At 52.5% G+C, this 22,984-nt stretch overlaps 1 protein-coding gene across 5 annotated transcripts in view; it reads left to right on the plus strand.

Moving 5' to 3' along the window:
* samd11 (sterile alpha motif domain containing 11) overlaps positions 1–20,288 on the plus strand; it is a 64,704-nt gene extending 44,416 nt beyond the window's left edge. For 4 of the 5 annotated variants that reach the window (XM_036532222.1, XM_036532223.1, XM_036532225.1 and 1 more), the window contains exons 7-13: positions 9,045–9,189; positions 14,165–14,280; positions 14,723–14,801; positions 15,311–16,032; positions 17,483–17,607; positions 18,023–18,133; positions 19,978–20,288. In XM_036532222.1, the coding sequence (XP_036388115.1) occupies positions 9,045–9,189; positions 14,165–14,280; positions 14,723–14,801; positions 15,311–16,032; positions 17,483–17,607; positions 18,023–18,133; positions 19,978–20,217 (1,538 nt within the window). In that variant the 3' untranslated portion in view covers positions 20,218–20,288. The remainder of the gene's footprint in view (positions 1–9,044; positions 9,190–14,164; positions 14,281–14,722; positions 14,802–15,310; positions 16,033–17,482; positions 17,608–18,022; positions 18,134–19,977) is intronic. The other variant, XM_036532224.1, reaches the window with a different exon arrangement.
* The last annotated feature ends 2,696 nt before the right edge of the window (positions 20,289–22,984 follow it).

Genomic DNA, 22,984 nt, shown 5'->3' on the forward strand with positions numbered 1-22,984 from the left:
CGTTAGCATCTAGTGTGATAGCGCTTCCTTTTTTGTAGAGCTGTTTTTTGTGGCTAAACCTATTTCCTTCTAAAAAAGTTTAATACTATAGCTGATCTCTTTGTTATATGTAAACGCACAAAGGTACTATAACGCTACAACATCACACGCATTCATGTGGAAAGGAATCATCTGCTAATGTTGCGTTCTTACTTAAACTGGCATCCGTTTAATCAAAGGGATGGATTAAAAGCAGGTTCAGGGCAGCTGTCAGTTTAAAGGTAAACTTTAAACATTAAACTCAGTTCCGTTTCTGGCTTACTGCTGCTACAGTATGGTCTTTATTGGCATTCAGCTGTACATCAATCAATTGGATCAATTCAGTCAGTCAGTCAATACAGTCGTGCTTAATGCCTCAGTGGACAGTATTTATTTATCTGCTGAAACACATAAAATTGCGTTCATTCATTAAATGATAACCATTGTAACTATTGACAAATCGACGAATTGAGTGATAAGAGCAGCCTCCGTTTCAACACTCAATCAATGCTCAAACCCTCCGGCAAACAGTGCTGGGCTGTATTTCCGGTGTAACATTCACATTACTCCCCTGTGCTTCCTTGGCTTCCTGCGTTGAGTTCCACTTGGTGGGGGAATGGGCTTGGAGTGAGTCGGTTCTTGAGGGTTCCACTGGGCACCAGAGACAGGAGCAAATCAAAGATGCACATACAGCACAGGATATAGGATATTTGTAATGTTCCCATACAAATGTTCTGGTAGTTAATACAGCCATGCGTCACTTAATGTCCACGATACGTTTTGTGACGTTATGTGATTTGGATGTTGTGCGAACTCCATACTATATACAGTATATGATATACTATGTGTTGTACCGTTATACGCCTGGCAGTGCAATCGCTTTAGTTCCATGAGACATGAGATACAAGTGTTGCTTGTGGGAAACATTGCCTTCACTACGTCCGGTTACATCCGCTACGTCCCATTCTGCGATTGGGATTTTAACACTTTATTATAACCTTATGGGACTACGGACGTACTGCATATGTGAACGGACGTTGTCCGAATGGACGTTAAGCGGCGCATGACTGTATCCATATTTGTATCCTTAATGTTGAAATTTCCCATGCAGTTTGTTCCACTGCTGACACTCTTAGCCAGAGCAAGAGTAGGAACCAAAGTGCAAAGTCTCAGAAAGAGCAGTACCTGAAGAAAGAGAAAGACTGTATCATACCATGTCAACCCATCACTCGGCGTTTTGGTAACAAGTTCTAAGTAGGGGCGTCCAGTGCACTTTTTCTCAGAAAACGAGGTTAAGACGAGGCCGAGGAGGGGCTGGAGGGGGGTGGGGAGGCGGCTTTAGAGAGAGAGTGAAATACAGCGTGCAGTGAGAGTGGGGGCTGTAAAGATGGTTTATACCTGTTAATTTAGGGCCGGGGAAGGAGCTGAGCGATTGGGCCCCGCTCCAGCCATAAATCCTGCCCATGAATCCCTCCATGGCGGGCCGAGCGAGGTCGGGGGGGGGGGGGTTGGTGGGGGGTTACTGCGCCCGGCAGGGCTGTGGTCCGGGGGCGCATTTGCCCGTGAAATTCAATTAGAGCGCAAGCGGCGGCTTTGGGCTCAAATTGACCCCGAGCGCGGAGCGGAGAGAGAGCCAGAGAGCGGATGCTGAGCAGAGGTACGAAAGGACCCCGTTCAGAGCCCTGTCCTGCCTTCTGGGTCTATTTCCAAACACGTCTGTGTGTTGGATTCGACAGGCTGTTGGCGGTACAGTGCCAACATTGTAGAACCCCTTTCTCAGCACTGTAAATCAACAAGGAACAAAAACTTCAGCGAACAAGCAAGGCAGTTTGCCACAGTGAAGTAGAGTACAGTCAAATTCCCTTTAATTGAATGCAGGTTAATTGCTTACTCTGGTTTGATGTATAGCGAGCGTGGTTATTAATGCCTCTGGCCCTGCTTACTCTTGTTATATGCATACTCTGCTTAAGAGCATAATGTCACAACAGCCCCGATCATAGTGTTTCAGAGCTGACTGCACTGTGGCTGCACACAGGCTGCTGGCGTTGGACATAAGCGTGCATCACGATGTGGCTGTGAGTCAGTCAGCCTGGCAGACTTCCTCTCAAAGCACTAACTCCTGTACATTCAGTTTCATTCGGCACTATTATTGACAGACGACGTTCAGAATTTTAAATCGTGGTGTCTTACTGTAGGGGGGCCGGAGTTTGTTAGGGATCTGTTCAGGCTCCGAGAGGAGTGTACACAAACTGACGCTCTAAATTACCAACACTATGGAAGCAACACAATTGTCTATTTTTCTGCTCTTTTTGCATCTACAGTCATACCAGTAGATACATGAGGAGGAGGAGGAAGGGTACTGAAATGATAGCAAATGAGCCGACAGACGAAGGAGGGAATAAATTTGCTTCTGTAACCCTCTCCTGTGTTTTTCCCCCGTATATTTTAACTGCCACAATAAATCCAGGCGCATCGCTTGTTAACCCTCCTTCCCTTTTTATAAGAGCGTAATATTAATTGGCCCGGCGTTTAATGACGCTCTTCGGCAGCGTAAACGCAATCAATCTCAAATCCGCGTGGAAGAGCGGCAGTCGACATAACCTTTATTTTTATTTGATCAGTCATAATTTTTTGATTGCCGGCTACCAATCCAAAAGGGGGGAAGACTATAAATGGTTTAACTGCCTTTCCTGCATCTGAAAAGAATTAGTGATGTAGATTGCTGATGTGTACTAAGTTCTGGAAGTTCAGTAGTACTGGAGTCGTATTTTAGACCCAGAAGTTGCTCTTTTTCCAAAGAAGAAAAGTAGCAACTCTGCATGTTTTTTTTGTGTCTTCACTGATATTGTATGATTGTCTCCCTGATGCGTCCCCCTTTTGAATATTACTCACATTCAAGTCAACAAGTTTTACAATATCGATGCAGTAGAGCTTCAGTTTTTGGGAGTCAGAAAGGGGTTTTGGTTCCCCAGTCTGGCCCAGGCCTTATGGAAAAGCTGGAGCTGCTCGGCGGCTTGCATTAACCATCATTCAGGGGAGGGTTAACGCCGCGGTAAATGTTTAGCTTGGAGTTGGATCGTGAATTCGCACCCCCATCCCTGCGGGGGCCGTCGAAACGCTCCACAAAGCGCGCTGATTGACGTTGGGGTGGGGGAGAAGCTAGCATAGTGCTAAACCTTTGGCTCAGATTCAGAGAGCGATTTTGCACTCCGATCCGCAGCCAGGGTTGTGAAAGCGCTGTAGGTGCTACCGGAAGCGCGTTAGTTGGAGCACCGGGGAGGGCTGGAGTTGTGCAACTTGCTGACCTCGGAGTCCGAGTTGAGGATCGGTTTGCACGATGGTTGAGGGCTGAGAGCCACCCGGCTCAGACCTGACAAGGCCTCCTTAACTTTGACTGACAGTTAAAGCAAGCAGTATTTTCTTCCATTGCAAACACAGTTTGGCAAGTCCTACGGTCAAACAAAATGATCAAAAAATAATTTGATGAAAAAACTGCAGAAAAAACAATTGGCTTTGAAAAAAGTAGCCCTTGTGTTTGATTGTGAGCTAAAATGAATAAAATAACAGATGTTGACAGAATCGAAGCCAGAGAGAAGCAAAATGTCAGCGGGGAGAGGGGGTGGGGGTGGGGGCACGCCAGCTGGAATAACTGCTTTGACGGGTTATGGGGAATTAGTGGCGATTTTTATGGTTATTGTTATTCATATGCTCTGCAGGTTCATTTATCCAGGGCACCTTACATACTGTACAATAGCTGACATGGTTTTACATCAATATTTCATCTTTTTCTGAAAAAAATCCAGGTGAAGTGCTTGGCACAAAGGACTAAAGCCTACAACCTGGAGGTTTAAAGTCCAGTTGGGCTGTATGTCTCTTACACTTGAATCCTGGAAATCACTTCTTTTCTGTTTGCTGTGTCTATTGCTGTGCCACCTCTGAAGTGTCAGGGGTGAAAGTCATTTGGAAGATGTTAGCTCAGAACTGTCACTTCCTGCGCACATTCACCGATCCATACATCTGTGTGGCTCGTCACCTTCACCGTTCCTGCAGCACCAGTCGATCCCCTCGCTATACAGATCGATGAATCCGCTCAGAATTCGGTGAAAGGCAAGAGACATTCCCTCCTTCACTTCCACGTCTGTTCTGCGCTGTGCCTGCTCACCTGTGTGTGTAAGGTGTGTGCTTGAGGCCCCCTCAGTGCTATAGGAGCCTGCGGTGTTTGGATAAAGCACATGTGATAGACCAACAGTTTGTTTGCCCTTTTTTTCCCCTACAATGGGGGCTGTGTTTGGGAGAGCCTGCCTGTGCCTGTTGATCTTATTATCCAGCGATAAGGCTTTGCCAGTGGACCTCTGCCAGCGGCGGCGGCGGCGGCCAAGACCGTCGTGGCGCTGATTTTGGAGGCGAGCGCCGGGCGTTCCTTCTTTATCACTCCACACAGCTATTCTGCATCATTTCTCCTCTTTCTGTCTTTCTCTCTCTCCTTCCATCCTCCGGCACCCTTTTGGTTTCCGGCCCGACTCTCACTCTTGCCCCGGTGGCTTGTTTAATTTTTCCGCTTGATTCGTAACTTTTGGTAGGCATCCGTCCTCGTAAGAGGAGACGCGCTGGCTTGCGGCCGCGTGACGCTCCTACAGCGGTCCGGTGTGTTAGTGGGGCCTGCAGCTCCCGCCTGAAAGGGGAAAAGGAGAGGTGACTCAAAGCCAGGCCTTCTCACAGCATTCGAACACAGCGACGTCTCACCATGGGGCTCACGTCCTTCATGAGGGCCTGAGTTTGGTGAAGCCCCCGGCCAGTCGCAGGGCCTCTGCTCTGTATCCCCCTCCCCCCTCCCTCCCTCTCTCCCTCTCTCCCTCTGCGGGTCCTAGCGAAGGCCTAGGGGGCCAGTATTGATCCAGAAAGCTCTTTGAGCTTGCTTAATGTTGATGGGGAGCTCCCGACAGCCGACGGCAAGCCCCCCCCCCCCCACCCCTTGCCACACACACACACACACACACACACACACACACACACACACACACACACCCCTCCCCCGGCCTCTCCCATACACCCCCAGACCCTCGGAACGTGGGGCTGCTCTTTTATTCTCTCTTTCTTTTTTCTCTCTCCCCTCGCTTGCCAGGCAGTCCCCGCAGAGTGTCCTTTCATGTGTTTGAAGTCGGGCCTGTGGGGTTATTTGGGGAGGGGGGAGCGGGGGTGAGTGAGTAAGGTGTTGCGTGGAGCTAGGAGTGGGGCTGGCATGTGAGGCTGGGGGGGTGGGGGGGGGATTGTTGCTTGCATTCCCACGAAGAGAGGAGACAGTGGGGGGGGGTTGGGGGCCAGGAAGGGAGTGTGCATTTCTGTTCTGTCCAGCAATATCTGGGTCCGTGTGTCCACCTTCACGTCCTTGTGCTTGCAGTTTGGACCGCCAACCCAAAAACGTTTCTTGACAATGACCATAATGGACGTCCATTTTGGAAACACTTCAGGCGTCTTGCCTTGCTACTCGCATCACTTTCAGCCGATAGTGTCAAATGGAAACTACCTGGCAGCTTATATGGGTGCTGTCAGCCACCTATCCTACAGCTGCAGCTACAGCAGAGTGCAAAGACATGTTTGCACATAGACTCACAGTGCCAGTGTAAATGCAGTGTGTTTCTGACTAACAGGCTGAAACCACTGTAGCAGTAAAGTATGTTGAGGGTGGAAGTATGGTCGCTCTCTGTCTGCCCTGCTCCATCGCCCTGCTCCTACCTGCATAGATGCTTCTCCTGATTCCCCTCTCGGAAGCGTACGCCAATGCCACCTCCCCCTGCCCTCTGAGTAGCTGGAACAGCCACGCATGGGGGAATGTGACTACACATTCACATGCGTTAGACGGCAGGGTGTCACAGAGGTCAGGTCAGCATTTCAGATCATTTTTGTTTTTGGATCACGGGTGTATAAGCCTCTATAAAGGGTGTGGTTCTTAGGCATTTCTTCCATTTACCTCAGTTACTGAACACTCTACAGCAGTGTCATTATGGGGTGTTGATGTCACTTGGGATGGCTCTTTATGCATGAGATGCTCCCAGAATCCAGTGCAATCTCTTACCAGTGTGCCAGTCTTTCTTGCTCCTGAGGAAAAGCAGAGCCCTAAGTAGGGCGGTGTAAAGAAAGGGGCGTGACGAGAGCGGGGGTAAGCCAGGGGTGTGTCAGAGCTGTGACGAGAAATTCTGTGGGGAAAAAAAAAAAACGTGGTAATGGAAAGCTGAAACTAAATCCCGCGGCTCCTTTACAGAGAGCCGCCGCTCCCGTCTCGCGGTCAGGTACGTCGGGCCCGCTGCCGGGGGCAACCGAGAAACAAGGAGGGTGGCGGGAGGCGAGGCGTCAGCGGTGAAGGGGTGGGGCTGCAGTCAAAGAGTCCCTGTATTCATGCAGTACACGACCGGACGACTACAGAAGGAGAGGGCGGTGACTCGACTGTTTCCCTGTCTCATCCCCGCTTTTTCCCCCTCTCCCTCACTCTCCACACACACACATGCAGTCTGCAGAGTGGCCCCCCTTAGGGGTGCAACCCCAGGTGACCCAGTCACTCAGCGGGGATGAAGGGGAATGAGAGGAGAGAGGCCCTTTCATCTGCCTGCGTTACGTTAGATCCTGTTTCCTTCACCTGTGCAGAGCTGAGAAAACACAGCCTCCCATCTGTCAAGATGCACAAAAAAGAACGTCTGTTTGTTGCTGGTGGTTATGGGTGGGCGTTTCCTCGAAGGCGGCGGCCGTCAGCGCTGAGTGAGCCGGCCTGTTTCACGCGGTGCGTCACCGCGGGTAACGGTCTCCTCCCCGGCGCTCGGAGAGGCTGACTTCCTGCACCCCCGCCCCCTCCGAGCGGCCAGGTCAGCAAACAGATCGATAAACAGCCGCATTAATATCCAGCCCACCATCTCCGACCCGAACGCCCCTGTCGAAATCCACCGCTGGGCCCCCGCCCTCTGGGCGCCGTGTCATTAAAAATGGAAAAGGGGAAGAGGGATGGTGGGAGATTCTTCTGCCTCTGCGGCCTTTCGGAGGAGCCGCTGTCTGCTCTTCTGACTGCTGAGGGCGGATAATGACCTCCTGCTTGGTCCTGGGGCGGACCCTCTGCGGGAGTGTGGATTCAGCCAATCGCACGACGCCCTCCAGCGTCCCCCCCCGCCCACCTCCGCTGGGTAAAGGGCACCTTTCATGAGTCCCACTGTGGGTGGACCTGCCAGGTGCTGTCAATCACTGACTCAGACCGACCAATCAAACGGACATGCTGTACACAGCAGAACACTGATTGGTTTAAATTAGGGAGCTGTAAATAAAACAGGGCCACACATCTCAGGGCTAACGAATCCTATTTACACCATCCTTACTGTTCTCCAATGAATGGCCCCTGGTTTACCTATTGCCTATTTCTGCTGCTAGTTTATCTGTCATAAACTGGAGCATGACATGAGTGTTCACTTAACCGGAAAAAGCCAGGAAGTGTCTGAAAGCAGACTCCAGGGAAAATGTTAAGTTGTTTTGCACCAAGCACATTGCAATTGCGTGGCCTTGCGAAAGCTTTCGGTTCATAAACGATGCTGGTGTGTCCTGGCGCCTTCTCCGAGAGCAAGCTGAGGTGCCTTTAACAGCCCCGTGTCTGAATCCTCGGTGCTTTCCAGGTCTCCGAGGCACGGCGGTTTCATTAGGCCGGGAGTGCGTGTGTGTGCGCGTCTGTGGTTACTGCATTGCTTAACAACTTAAGTCATGGCTGTAAACGGGGGTTATTAATTCCCTGTAATTATCCATGATTGGAAATGCATGTTGTTGTTTTTTTTATATAATGATTCTGTGCATTGAGAAGTGATGGTGCTGTAAGCGTAGAATTCTCTGGCTGTTTAACGCGATCTCAAAGCAGTGATACTGTGAGCTTTTATGCTGTAGTATATGAGCTGAGCTGAGTTTTTACTCTGTCGCGGGAAATTGCTGAGGATGAAGAACCGGGTTTCAGGTCTGTCCTCTTTTCGTCGTCTTTGTCTTTGAAGCCCGGGCTCCGGCACCGTGCTCGGAACACCGGGGCTGTTTTTAACAGCAGCAGTAATGGGCGCCGGCTCGCGTGTTAAGCCGCTGAAATGTGCGTATTTCTGGAATTTCAGGTTCAGGGCGAGCCGTAATTAAGAGGCCTGAAGTGACACGGAGATTTTCCCGGTAGCGGCACGGTCAGGCGGTTCAGGCCGTGCGCAAATAGCCTGAAAGCAGAGAGCGAACCTGCCGCCCCCGCCTCAACTCTGCCTCAAAAATAAACACCTTTGTTTGCACTCTCACTGGTGTACGGTTAGCGAGGTGGTTGTTCCATATCAGTGCCAAAGACTTGTGAGATAGACACTGATTTACCTGTGGGTGTGTGTCTTAGACCATAGGGGTACCATGGTGAACGTGGTATGTTTTTTTTTGTGATCTGGAACCAAACTATCTGCAGTGGTCCTTCTGTGACTGGGTGAGTTTCTGTAGGTACTGTGAGTATTTGGTATTCACCTGCAGAAGTGAAGTATTGATCAAACTCTAGCATGAAGAGCACTGTGGGCAAAGTGGACTGATGTTTTCCCCCTCTCTTTCTCTCTCCCCCTCCCTTCTTCTCTCCTTCTCTCCCTCTCTCCCTCTCTCTTATCATCTGTTTCTTTCTCCCTCCCTTTCTATCCCTTCTTCTCCCTTCCTCTTCCTCCCACTCTGTTTCCCTCTCTCCCTCCTTCCCTCCCCTCCTACCTCTCCCCTCCTTCCTCTTTACCTCCTCCTCTCCTTCTGTCTCCCTCCTTCTCTCTCCCTCCCTCCTTCTCTCCCCCTCTCTCTCCCTCCCTCCTTCTCTCCCCCTCTCTCTCCCTCCCTCCTTCTCTCCCTCTCTCTCTCTCCCTTCCTCCTTCTGTCTCCCTCCTTCTCTCTCCCTCCCTCCTTCTCTCCCCCTCTCTCTCCCTCCCTCCTTCTGTCTCCCTCCTTCTCTCTCCCTCCCTCCTTCTCTCCCCCTCTCTCTCCCTCCCTCCTTCTCTCCCCCTCTCTCTCTCTCTCAGACCTGCTGCGTGCTCGCCAGGAAGCAGTAGCAGTGGTGCGGAACCCTGGGGCCATGGAGGCCCACCTGCCGTCAGCCGGCAGCTCCTCCAGCCAGCGCCGCAAGCAGGGCCTGCCCCAGCACCGCGACGCCCACTTCTCAGAGAGGTAGGCAGCGCACACACGGTCATACACACACACACACGCACGCACACACACACCCACCCACACACACACTGTCATACACACACACACTCAAGACACATACAGTTATACACACAAGGGCACACACTCACAATCCCAGATTCAGTCATACACACATTCATACAATGGGATTCATACAGTCATATACACAGTCAATGTCAGATGCACACAGACAATAAATGCAGAAATAAAATCACTTGTTTGGGACAAATTTGCCTTAAAAGCTACTGAAAGGAATAAAAGATGCATAAGGCAGGAGGTCCTGCTGGTCAGATGTGGTGGAGGTTTGGGGGGGTGGGAAAGGAAGGCCCACCGGGTTTGGACCTGCGATAACGGAACGCCTCAGAGGCTGACACCGCTCCGGCCCGCCAGCGCCGGCGTTGAAGCCTTTCCAGCCGCACACATGGTATTACTCTCAGCCCGGTCCAAACAGCAGGGGACGCTGCGCGGGGCCAGGGACATTTGTAAAGAATCAGGCCTGGCTCGTCAACATCTGCACCAGGATGAAGCGCAGGCCTGTCCCAGCCCCCCCAGTACACACACACGCACACACACATACAGAAAGACACACACTCGCACACACACACACACACAGACACACACAAACAGAAAGACACATGCACACACACATACAGAAAGACACACACATGCACTCACACACACACACACAGACACACACAAACAGCAAGACACACACAGACACACACAAACAGAAAGACACACACAGACACACACACAGACACACACAAACAGAAAGACACACACAGGCACACACACAGACACACACAAACAGAAAGACACACACAGACACACACACAGACACACACAAACAGAAAGACACACACAGACACACACACAGACACACACAAACAGAAAGACACACACAGGCACACACAGACACACACAAACAGAAAGACACACACAGACACACACAAACAGAAAGACACACACACACACACACACACACACACACGCTGATATACACACACAAACACACACACAAATAGACACACAAACACACACACAGACAGACACACAAACAGAAACATACACACACACACACTCACAGAGCCTCATAATAACCTGGGGAAAGAGAGAGGAAAGAAGGGCGAAAAAAGCCCCGTTCTAAAGCAGCATGAATATTTTAGAGTAATAACAAATGGGGGCCCCCCTCCACACGAATGAATACTGCATGAACGTCGGACCGCGCCCCCCCCCCCCCCCCATCCCCCCACAGGAGGAGGCGCGTGAGCCGCAGGGGCCGAGGGAGCAGGAAGGGGAAGAAAGAGAGAGAGAAATTAAAATCCGCGCTAATAGGATCGGCCGGCCTGGCGCTCTCTGCCCGGCGGCCCTGCCCGATTCGATCACATCAGGAAATGCCACTGGCGCTTTCGGGGGGGGGGGGGGGGGGGGGGGGGGGGGGGGTGGTCGGGCTGCCCCTCTCAGCGTCGTGCACCTCTCTCGCCTCCCCCAAACCAAACCGAGGCAGCGGGGGTAATTGGCTGTCGATTATTTATGTGGCAAGGGGAGCGGGAGTGTCAATAATGGGGGGGGGCGGGGAGGAAGCAGGGCCGCCCAGTGCGGGGGTGTTAAATTTCCATCCCCGGCTTCCTGGCGGGAGCGCCGCCGCGGATTCTGGTCAGCGGGCCACAGCGGGTTTCGCTGGAGAGAATAATTAGCCACACAGGGCCGCTGTGTGTGTGTGCGTGCGTGTGTGTGCGTGTGTGTGCGTGTGTGTGCGTGTTATCCAGGCCTACATGCTGTGGAGGTCGGGGGTGAGAGAGTGTTGATTTTTTTCCCCCCTCTTCTCTCCTACCCTCTTTTTTTAACCCTTTCCTTGATTTCTTACAGTGAAAAATTACATTTTTTTAATGGTAACAAGCTCCCCTTTCCACTAAATGCAATCTAAATGTTTTGTATTTAGATTTACCACAATAATATGAATATAGGGGATGCAATTTGAGATTGAGATATATGTATGTACACATATGTGTGTGTATATATATATACAGTATATGTATCTACATATGTATACACACTTCATATCTCTCTCTCCCTCTCTCTCTCTGTATATATATGTATATATACATACATGTAGACAGATATGTATAGATATAAATAGGGTCACAAACACTCTGGATATAAATATCATTATGGATGGCTGTGAAAGTCTGTATTCTAGGTTCTGTGTGGTGGGCCATTGTCGCTCTCTCTGTCTGACAATGGCCGGGGCGACCTGCAGGCCAGGTTTAAAATATCCAGGGCTGAGACCGCAGCCCTCGCGTCGCCGGCCGGTAATTGATTGCCAGGGCGCCATTAGCGCTCGTTGTTAAGGAGGAATCGTTACGGGGATCGATGGTTCGAAGGCGCGGCGGGCCGTTTGTCCCGGCTTAAGTGGCAGAGCGCATTCAGTAATCTGTGAGGCGGACCCTAATGCGTTTGGCATGTGAGGCGGCCGTTTGAAAAAGCGCCGGTCTGGGGGGGTGGGGTGGGGGGGGGGGGGGGGGCTTTGACGGGTTACCAGCGTACGGGAGCTTCATACATTTTAATGAGCTTCCTTTGCAAATGCGTTCCCGTGGAGCGGGGGTCTTAATCCCCCCCACCTCCCCCCTCCACGTTCCCGTCATTAAGGGCCTACGCGCTAGCCAGCTCCGCTCCCCAAACAGGAAGCTGTCTAAACACGGAGAGCGCACCTCAGATGGAGCTTTCAGAGAGGGGGGCCCTGTGAGGGGGGCGGGGGCGGGGGTGGGGGTCGAACGCTGCGGTCACCAGGACTGAAACGGTCACACTCGAGAGCAGGGGCGGCTTTTTCTGTGGAGAGCCCAGTGTGGAAAGGGGGGCCTCGTTTGAGTTTCGGTCGCGGTCGTTTAGCTCCCGGCCAGATCTCGCCCGCACACAGCCCCCTCAACCTCAAATTGCGTCCTCTAAGACTGAAGGGGAAGAGGGAAAACGGAGAAGTCAACAGTAAGGCAAGTCTTCTCTTCGTCCTGTGTATGAGGGCTTACATTCAAAATAATACAGATGAGTGAAAGAAACAGACAGACAGATGAGCTGTGATATTTTTAGAGGTTCTGAATAGGGGTCGAGGATCGTGTCGTATTGGACATAATAGCTGTTTAAGTAAAGGCCAGATGGATGATACGGTCAGAAACCCTGAAAGACAGTTAGATGGCCCAGATAAATTACGATCATTTAAGAGGTGCGAGGGGCCGAGGAGTGTGGCTCCCAACCCCCCCCCCCCCCCCTTCCTCTGTCTGTCCGAGACCTTCCCCCTCTGGGCCCGGAGCGAAACGGTTAACGCCTCCCTTGGTCGCAAATTGCTTCCCATAAAACGAGCCACACGTCTGCTGGGCACAGTCTTCCACCCCCCCCCCCCCCCCCCCCCCATGATTACAGCTAATTACGATCGAGCGGACGCCTCCCAGCCCCGGTCATGCGGCTTTAATTGACCGTTATTCATCGGCGAGCCGTTCCAGGGCGACGCGGCGGCTGGCAGCGCCTCTCCCCACTCCCCCCGCCCTGGCCACTGCAGGCCCGGGCCTAATTGCGAGGCCTGAGGGGATTAGGCCAGGTGATTACACACTTCACAGTGTAATTACATAAGCGGCGCTCGGCTGCTGCCCTGGCTCGGCGGCCGAAGGTCACGCGCTGCGCCCCCGGCCTCCCTCCCTCCCTCCATTACCCTCCCCCCCCTCTCCCGCCCTTCCAATCTGCCCCCCCCCAGCTGCACACCCCCCAGCTCTGAGATTAATTGGAGCTGCCACCAGAGCGAGAGGCGCCAGCGGCGCGGTTACGCGATTAGCATTAACATTTCAGCGGCGGCGGGTCGATCGGAGACCCCCCCCCCCCCCCCTTCTCCCCGCTTCCCCGCCTCTCGCTCGCCTCGTCTGAGCCAACCCCCCCTCGCCCGACACACACAAAACGCCGCTTCGTTCACGGGAGGCCAAGGCCGGGGAAAGAGGGAAAAAAAAAAGGACGCGGAGGCAGTGAGCCCGGAGGAGAGGGCAGGAAGAACAGGGGCGGGGGGGGGGGGGGGGGGTCGGCGTCGGCGTGGGGGCGGAAAAAAGGGTCTGAAAGGGGACGCCGCCTTCCCGTGGGCTGCCCCCGTTACCAGGAACCTCACGGACGCCCCCCCCCCCCCCCAAAAGCCCCCGTCTCTGCGGAAATGTAGACGCGCTGCGGGAGTCCAGAGGGGCCTGTCTCCTCTCGCCACAGTAAAAAAAGAAGTAAATGTAATTAATGGCCTTCACAGAGCGAGCAGGACGGCCCGTTTCGCCACGAGCTGTGAGGAGACGAGGGAAAAAAAAAAAAGCCCCCGGCCGCGGCGGGGGCCCTGACCCAGCTGTCCGACTGTGACACGCTCTTATTGCTTATTCCGTCTCCGCGGGAGGGGTGTGCGTGCGAGCCTGTGTGTGTGTGAGAGAGAGAGGGAGGGAGGGTTTGGGGGGTTTCCGACAGCCCTGGGTACGAACAGTGCCGCCAGTCGCACGTGACAAGACTAATGGAGGAGCCGCAGCTGAAGTCGGGTTTAAAAAAATAACAAAAATATGAGTAAAATGCGACACACGTAACATCATTCCTTTCTTTTTTTTTTTTCATTTTTCTCCCAAGCTGTGGTTGCGGTGTCTTTGCTCTGGTGGTCCGGACACCAGTGTTGTTTTCATTGTTCCGGCCCGTACCCCCCAAACATGCACCCTCTCCGAGCTGGCAGATCCCTGACTCTTAGGGCTGCAGTTTGCGAGGTTTCGCATTCTCACTTCTTCAGACAGTGAACCCTCAGTCCACAAAAACACAGTGCTTTTCCACTCGTATATCGAGAGCCTGTATCGCTGTTTTTTTTCCTGGGTGAAACAATATGGTGTTCTAGAGGCATGGACTGTAAACACGGTTGCATGTTTTGCAACGTCTCAAAGGTGGTCTTTGTATGTCCCTCCCGCAGAGATATTTCACACCCTCCGCCGCTCCTGTCTCCTCAAAACGCCCCCCACATCGCGTTGGGACCCCACCTGCGGCCCCCCTTCCTGGGCATGCCCTCAGCTCTCTGCCAGGCTCCAGGTGAGTCAAACGCCCCCCCCCCTGCACCACCCCTCCCCCCCTTCCCGCTGCGGCAAAACAAACTCCCTTTATTGATGCCCTGTCCGACTGACATCTGACCCGAGAGCCGCAATTCATATTATCACAATAAACAGTCATAAATACTGTAGAGGTGCTCTGCTGCCACGGTACACCGAGGGAACGACCTGAAATGGTAAATGTTTTAACAGAAAACACATTTTTTTCTCTCTCTCTCTCCTCAAGTTTTCTCTCTTCAACGATACACACACACCAGCATCCTGCTAGGCGGAGAGGCATAAGGCTGCATTTTATTACAGATGATTTTTCAGCCCACCGTAAAAAAGACAGGCTGGATGAATGGCGTGGGTCTTTTGTCACTGGAATAAGTGCGGTTGGCGCACCGTGCGCTGAGCTGAGTGTCTGCTTCCCTTCCCCTCCGCAGGCTACGGCTTCCTGCAGCCCGCCCAGGCTGAGATGTTCGCCCGCCAGCAGGAGATGCTCAGGAAACAGAACCTGGCAAGGTGCGGTAGTGCATTGTGGGATTGATGGCGATGGCAGTGCCGCTGAGAGCACAGAGAAATAAACACAATGGCGGTTTAATGCACCTCTGTTAACAGCAGCTACGTGAGGAAGTGACAACCTAAACTTTCGAGCGCCACTGGTTTGTTGGTGGGTCTGTCTTTCACAAACGTATGACAGGAAGATCATTGCTCATCATATATCACTTGAACAGGAAATAATACCACAATTGATAAATAAATAAATTAATAAATACATCGGATGATCTGACTGTTGAGGTATTACTCCAGTGGTTTAAATTTCCTAGATTTACTACACATATGTGGTAGATGCTCTTGTCTACTTGCAAAGCTAAAGTACTAAAGGACATATAGCAAAGTCACATGAAGCACATACAGAAATTGTCTGAATGTGTTTCTGACAAAATGTTAAGTGTGGAAGTGTGGCCTCTACTGCACTGTAGTGTGTAGGAGGTTTTGTACTGAGTGCTGCTCCTGTGGTTTGGCTGCAGGCTGGAGATGTCGGCGGAGCTGCTGAGGCAGAAGGAGCTGGAGAACCTGCACAGGCAGCGGCTGCTGAGCGACCCGCTGGGGCTGCACCCGGGCCTGCCGCCCGACCACCCGGCCCTGCGCAGCCTGCACGACATCCCCGAGGGCCACCCGCTGCGCGAGGAGCTGAGCCGCCGCAACGCCATGCTGGTGCTGCGCCACAACAGCGCGCCGCTGCTCTCGCTCAACCACCAGGGGGTGCCGGGGAGCACGCCGCCCAAGGAGCCCGGCTCGCGCAAGAGCTCCCGCAAGGGGGCCCACTCCCGCTGCGAGCTGGCTGAGGGCCCCGTCGAGGCCAAGGACCCCCACGGGGAGGGCCGGGTGCGGGACGGGGGAGGGGCGGACGGGCAGGACGAGGAGATGAAGGACTCGGAGAGTGACGCGGAGGTGGGCGAGGACAGGCTGGAGGGCCAGGCTAAGGGCGACGGGCACGGTGCCGGCGGCGAGCTGGGCCAGGGCAAGGAGGCGGGCAAGCCCTGCGACGGGGCCAAGGAGCTGGGCGAGGCGTCAGGGCGGCTCAGTGCCCCCTGCGGTTCGGCGGGGCCCGCCTCCCCCACCCACCGCTCCTTCACCCCAGGGATCGGCAAGGGCGAGGCCAAATACCTCCCTCCAGGCACCATTCCGCCCCTCCCCGCCCAGACGTTCCCCTTCGGCTTCCCGTACACCAGCCCCTACTTCCACAGCGGTGAGTGCCAGGGGGCGCCCAATTCCCCTTCCCCTCTGAGCGAATAAACCTAACTGTGAATGGAGGCCAGTGTAACTGTCATTTAGTCAGAAACACCAGGCCGAGGCCTGGACTCAGTCACCATCCGTCCTTAACTATGACCGACAAACAACTGTGAGTTTTAGCTACTTTTTTCAAAACAAACACAACTGTTTATGTTAACTTCGGTGAGTGTTGAGCTCACGAAGCGTGTACTTGTAAAGAAAAGAAAAGCAACGCTCGCGTTTAATTGGCCGCCGAAGTTAACGGCAAACGTTGATTGATTCCAGGCCTCTGCGTTCACGTTGTATATTTGGTCTGTTGGGTTGTGTATGGTATTCGGCTGTTAAGTTCCACAAACTGTAGCGGCAAAGAGAAAATTATACGTTCAGGTCGAGAAACATTTCCACAGGCTGCCGTTTTTTTTTTTCCACGTCGCCCTCAAGATCCATCCCGAAAAGCTGGCCCTTTGCGCCAGAATGCTTTTTACAGTTTCTAGTCTGGTCCGTCCATTAAATTATATTGGGGGTGGTTAACAGATGGGGATTCTTGATTTCAGGTGGATTGTGGGAGTTTTAGGTGATTTTCCCCTAAACAAACGTTAAACAAACCGGGCCAGGCTTCCGTTTTACTCTCTGCGCGGCCCAGTCTAGCTTTTTCCAGCCCGGCTCCATGGTGCTGCTGGGTCTGGGGGACATGCCTGGGATCCGGTATCGGCAGTGCTGTTTTTAACACCCGTAAAATGCAGGGACCGGCCTAATGAGAGCGTTCGCCTCCCCGGAGCTCAGAGCTGCTCCCTTCAAGCGCGGCCAAGCGCTGGCTCCTGCTGCCGGGGAGGAAGCCGCCTGCTCCGCACCGCTGGAGGCCAGAACACACCGCCGAGCCGCGGGGCTGCGCAGTCTCCGGGCGGGGGGGATGGGGGGGCGCACGCATGCGCATGCGCAGCTGCAGCCAAACACGCAGAGTCTCGTGGCAATGTCACTGTGAAAGCGCTCTGTGCTCCGAGCCGCTCAGAAAGAGGACGGGAAACGTGGGAGAGGGGAAGGAGAGAGAAAAGCCCGACCAGCGGGCTGAGTCAGACATTCCCGACCCAGTTAAAAGGAGGCAGCCACTAGAGGCCCGCGTCCTTTACGGGCAGCGCCGCCCCTCTCCTTCCCGCCGGGGGGTGGGGGGTGGAGGGGGGAGGGAGCTGCGTGAGTCACACGAAATACATTACCGCTACTTGCTCTCTCCGGCATGACGACCTCCCTCAGGAAGGGGCCCTCAAACTGACCCCTGCTGAACCCTGTCACCGCCAGGGCCATTAATGTAGATCTGTGGCACAGAGAGGAAGGAGGGAGGGGGCGTGGGGGAGTGTGGGGGGGTTCGTGGATCTGAGCTGTCTGCTTGCAGGGGGGTTTCTGAATGATTTCTGCTTCCTCCCTGCTCCCAGGCGCCATGGGAGGTCTGCTCCTGGACGGAGAGGAGGCGGGGCCTGTGGAAGACATCAGCAAGTGGACGGTGGAGGAGGTGTGCAGCTTCGTCGGCGGGTTGGCTGGCTGCTCCGAGTACACGCAGGTGAGGGAGGGGCCAGGGCGGGGCTTACTAATTGGGGCCACCCAGAAATAACATGGGAGGGGGGGGGGGGGCAGGAACAGATGAGGAAACTTCCTGAAAGCTGATGCTAATTCCAGACAAAAGCTCAATTTGTTCAAGCTATAAGGACACCTTGAAAATCAAAATTCCGTCTCCTTTTAAGAAGAAAAGTCTGAACAGCACATAGGGACCAGCTGTGTCACGAGCGCCTTTCTCTCTGTCCCTGTTACAGCTCAGTGTTAAAAACTCCAGGCATCCTGGAGCTACCCCACAGAGTTAGCTAGCATGCTACAGGGAGGCCCTAGACCCACGGCAGTCAGGACAGCAGGATCTCGGCTCTGCCGAGCATTTATCTCCTAATCCTGGCTGAATAGTGTACTGGTCTGCCCCTGCCTAGGTGTTCCGGGAGCAGGCCATTGATGGTGAGACCCTACCCCTTCTCACCGAGGACCACCTCCTTAACAACATGGGCCTAAAACTGGGCCCAGCGCTCAAGATCCGCTCACAGGTAGGCCCCGCCCACATCCATGCTCCATTCACACAGGCCACACCCACAGTCACGCCCCTTTCATATAGGCCACACCCACAACCACGCCCCTTTCACACAGGCCCCCGGTGTGAGGTAGCCCACCCATAACCACACCTGTATCCGATGCCCCTGCAGCCGAGAGATGTAAAGCTGTGGCATAGAGCGGGAGTCAATCAGCGTTTGTCCTTTACTCTGACTCGCAATTAAGCGCAAGTGTTCAGCAATTAAACCCAGAGCAGCGAGTTCAGCAATCACCGACAATGAATTAAATAAACTGTGCTTTTACTGGAGCAAAGGAAACACCTGCATTCATCCGTTACTCGGAGTTAAGGTCGAATGTTGAGTGAATCTAGGCGGTAGCATGTTTTTTTAATGCCGTCATTTCTTTGTTTTAAGATCCCCTATTGGGCGTTAATTGGCCTGTTATTTCGATTGATTTAAGTAATTCATTGGTTTAACTAATTCGTGTATCAGCGCTCACCAGTCAATTCCAGATGCTTTTACCATCCAGAGCTTTTCAGACACACAACGCACGGGTATTCCACAGGTTTCTGGAGACACCCAGAAGTCCTTAGTGATAGAGCACAAATGAACTTACGGCATTTTCCCGAACACGGGTTCAGATGAAAGATGAAGACTTCACATCCCCACAGCCAATGTGTGCGCAATTAATAAGAACAGACCGGGTGCTGAGCACGCCGCTGCCACACGTCCCCGTCTCCATACTGATCTGGAGTCAGTTATGCGGAGCCAAATCACACACACACCAGCCCTAGAGAAGCATACTGTATCCTGTACGGTGGTCAGTGCTGATGACGCCAGTGCTCATATCCTGGCTCACCTCTGCCAGAACGAGTTCATTACCGCAATCACAATGTGAAACGTGGTGTCCATTTTGGCTCTGTGTTTTCCTGGCCACTGCGTAAACACAGAGGTTTATCACTTCATGGTTAACGCTGTTTTTTCTGTGGATGTGCGCTGAGCTACCACACTGCACTGGCCTTAATGCATTCCCTTACAGATGTAACAGTTTTCAGCATTGAATGGGTTTCGAAAAGTTTGTCATCGTCTCAAATTAGCCTTTAGCGTGGGAGATCACAGGCTATTCAGCACACATGAACAGACATTGAGAAGTCGTGCCAGATAACATAAACTGAAAAAAAAACATCAGATTCAGGACGAATTGCACTGTATGATGGTACACGAAACAGTGGGTAGCCTTTTTTTTGTGCAGAATCCAATTCATTAAGATTGTAATGTATAGAATGGACTACATAGAAGCTAATAAAATGTAATCTAAAGGAAGATATCAAAAATATCCTCTGAAAATGTAGAAATGTGAGATTATACAATACAGTAGAAGAACACTGCAGAAAAGATGTTTTTAATGGTGTTGTGCATGTTGTTGTAAGCCATTATCCCTGTTTGACCTTACAATTACCATTTACCTAATATCTTATGGTGGGCTGACCTTATTTGCTCAGCATTTAAGTGCTGTGGAAAAAGTCAATATATACTTGAACATTGTGGGGAAAAGCACACAGCAATTATACATTCCTTTCAATGCTGCTGAATAAATCCTTGATCCATTCCTTGTAACACTCTCCCTGGGTTTAATTTTAAGATAATTATTGACCTTCTGAGGACTTAAAATACTTTCCAGATTCCAATTAGGTGCTTCAAACGGTTACGGCAAGGTCAGGTGCTAATTGTTCAGGGACAGACTGCGGGTGTCCTCGAGGAATCCCCCCCCGCCCCCTTGGTCGCGCCCGCGGTGCATTGTGGGCCTGGGTCCTGACGGCAGCGTGTGCTTTCCCCCTCAGGTGGCCCGGCGCGTCGGAAGAGTGCTCTACATGACCGGCTTCCCGCTGTCCTTCCCGCTGCCGCCATCTGCTCTGCGCCCCCCGGAGCGGGACCCCCCACCGGCTGAGGCCCGGCCCCCCTCCACCGGCAGCGCCCCCTCCCCGTACGGCGGCCTGGCCGCCTGCCGCGCCTCCCCCAAGCAGGAGAACGGAAGCGCCTCCTCGGCGGGAGCGTGCGACGGCAGCAAGCCGCCGTCTTAGACTCAACGCGAGGAGCGGAAAAAAAACAACAAAAAACAACAAAAAAACAGGGACAGCTTTCAGAGTCTGCCAGCGAGAGAGAGACAGAGAGAGAGAGAGAGAGAGAGACAGAGAGGGTGGAGGAAACTGCCTCCCTGTCTCGGACTAACCCTCGGTTTAACTTAAAGAGGACTGTCACAGAGGACCTGAAATGGAGGCTCTTATACCATAAGTTTGGTCAAAAAAAAAAACAAAAAAAAAAAATCAAAAACAGACAATTAATTAACATTTCTTGTCACCCTCGGGTTGCTTGTGGCGGTAGAATAAAATCCAAAAAATGTGTGCGAGTGTGTATGTGTATGTGCGTGCACGCGTGTGTGTGTGTGTGTGTGTGTGTGTACGGGGGGCGGAAGGGGGTGAGGAGACAGGAAGCTTCAGTGCGAGGCAGCTCGAGCATACAGCTGGTCTTTAACAGCCTGCCAAAAAAAAGAAAAAAAAAAAAAACACACACACACAGATACAACATTCTTCAGTGTCAGACAGACAATACAGGAAGCGTGTCTTTCCTGGGATGAACTGCGCACGTTGCCGGAGCCCAACGCTTTCAGGCGCCGAAAAATAAAGGGAGACAACTTTATTTCCCCGTTCGGTTTTCTTTTTTTGTTCCTTTTCGAGCAAGTTTAAAGCTCTCCACAGACGCGGCACAGAGACGCTCAGAGGAAAAAACGGACAACAGCCAGAAGGGAACTTGTGGCAAACTATGCATTCCGCGGATCGATACCAAAGACGGACGGACAGGATCCAGGCGGCACGCACTTCCTGGGCTGGGTGACGGCCGCACGCCGACCGGACACTCCACAGCGGGACCGCGGGAGGTGGGGGATGGGGCGGGACTCGCCTTAGCCCTGAAAAGACTGAGCTGTCCCTGACCTGCGGAGCCCAGCCCGCTCTCGGACGTTCTCCAAACCCCCCCCCCTTTTCTGTGGCCCCTACGCGGGATACAGGAAGTGCCTGGAAGGAGACCAGGGCTTGCTCCGACGGATCACGGCTCCGGGCGCCGGTGTCTGTGCACGCTCACGTTTGCTACTGCGGGAGAGCAAACCAAGCCTAACTGTACAGTGACAATGAAAAAGAAGGTTACATAAGTGGTACTTTTTGTTAAGTATAGTTGCACGTATTTCTGTTTTCCATTACCGAACAAAATATGACTTGCTAATATTGGTGGTACTTTTTTGTCTTTTTGTTAGTTTTTTTTTTTTCCCCCAAACTCCTCTGTTTGATACGCATTCTATTGTAATATTAAAAGCCCCACATTCAAATGCTGCTTATTAGCAAATAAATATGAAAAAAATCAAAAAAATATTTATAACTCCTCTCTGTTGTAGTCAGGTTGACATGATACAGTATGTATAATGCTTCATCCTCTAAACGGATGCCAAAGATCAACCTTAATATTTTTCCTCTGTTACAGGGAAATCAAAGGCACAGAGCTCTTTATGCAAATCTTTGAATTCGTTATGGCTTTTTTTAAAAAAGAGAAAAGTGTGTAAACAAGGAAAATTAAAATGGTCTGTAGATTTCCCATCAATGTTCTGTTTTCTGCTTTCTTTTTTAGCCACCCGCGGTAAAATAAATGCACTGAATGAAGCACTTTTACAGGGCGCTTTCCCTGTCTGTAAGGCAGGCTGGGGAAGATTTACGTGCTTGTTTGAGATGCTGCCTGGTCTTTTCAGAAGGGGGTGCGGGAGGGAGGTGGGGGTGAAGGGTGGAAAAATTTGTGGCTGAAGGGGCAGGGGCAGGGGCTGGGGTCGAGAGGGGCTGACCGAACAGGGGGTTCAGACGAAGGCCAGCGTCTCTCGGCACCCCCGCCCCGCCTAAGGGCCAGCTGACCTTACGGGACCCCTGCCGTGCTCTTTCAACAGCCCGCGCCAGGTGCTCAGCGTGGGGGGGTTACGAGGATCAACCTGCCCACACACACACACACACACACACACACACACACACACACACATGCACTCACACCTACACACTCACACACACGCACACGCACTCACGCCTACACACTCACACACATTCATACACACTCACTCACGCCTACACACACTCATACACACGCACACACATACGTGCTGCGTACGCCTCACCGCACACGTTCACACCACATCCAGCGCCGCCCTCAACAAACACAGCTATCGCTCTCCCGATCTGCAGCCTCTGAACTCTGCAAATGCTTTGTCAAATACACCACGCTAACGCAGTCTCAGAGCCTCTCCATGGACCCAAGCACACGCGCTAATGGCCTGTTTTTTCCATTTTATCCACTTCAGAATTCAAAGAACAGACGTGCGCTTGCTGTCTCGCACAACGCTTACACTCACCTTTAAAAACTGCGGTACGGGTTCACAACTGAACTTAAGCGTGGTGAACTGAGGTTTCCTCCCCCAGCACGTCTCTGTAGCGATCTTAGCCTGCCTGAATCTGACTCAGATGTGTCCACCATCACTCCAACTCAGATACCCCCTTCTCCACTGTCAGGCTGAGGCTAGGCACACCAGACCAGATGCTGCTTGGCACATTTCCGTTGCTTTATATTCTACTCCAGAGCTGAAGCATGGCTCCGTAACATGTTTCACACCAGGCCAAGGGTGGGGTTAGCGAATGTTGTGTTTCGTGAACTGTGCAAAGCTGTATTGTCAGTCAGCATTAACGCTGTTGGGAGTAGGGAAATGTAAAAGGGATTATTTGATTTGCCATGACGTGCAGCTGAAATATTTCTCCTACCAAACTC

Source organism: Megalops cyprinoides, chromosome 6 (genome assembly GCF_013368585.1).
Source record: "Megalops cyprinoides isolate fMegCyp1 chromosome 6, fMegCyp1.pri, whole genome shotgun sequence".
Taxonomy (NCBI): Eukaryota; Metazoa; Chordata; class Actinopteri; order Elopiformes; family Megalopidae; genus Megalops; species Megalops cyprinoides.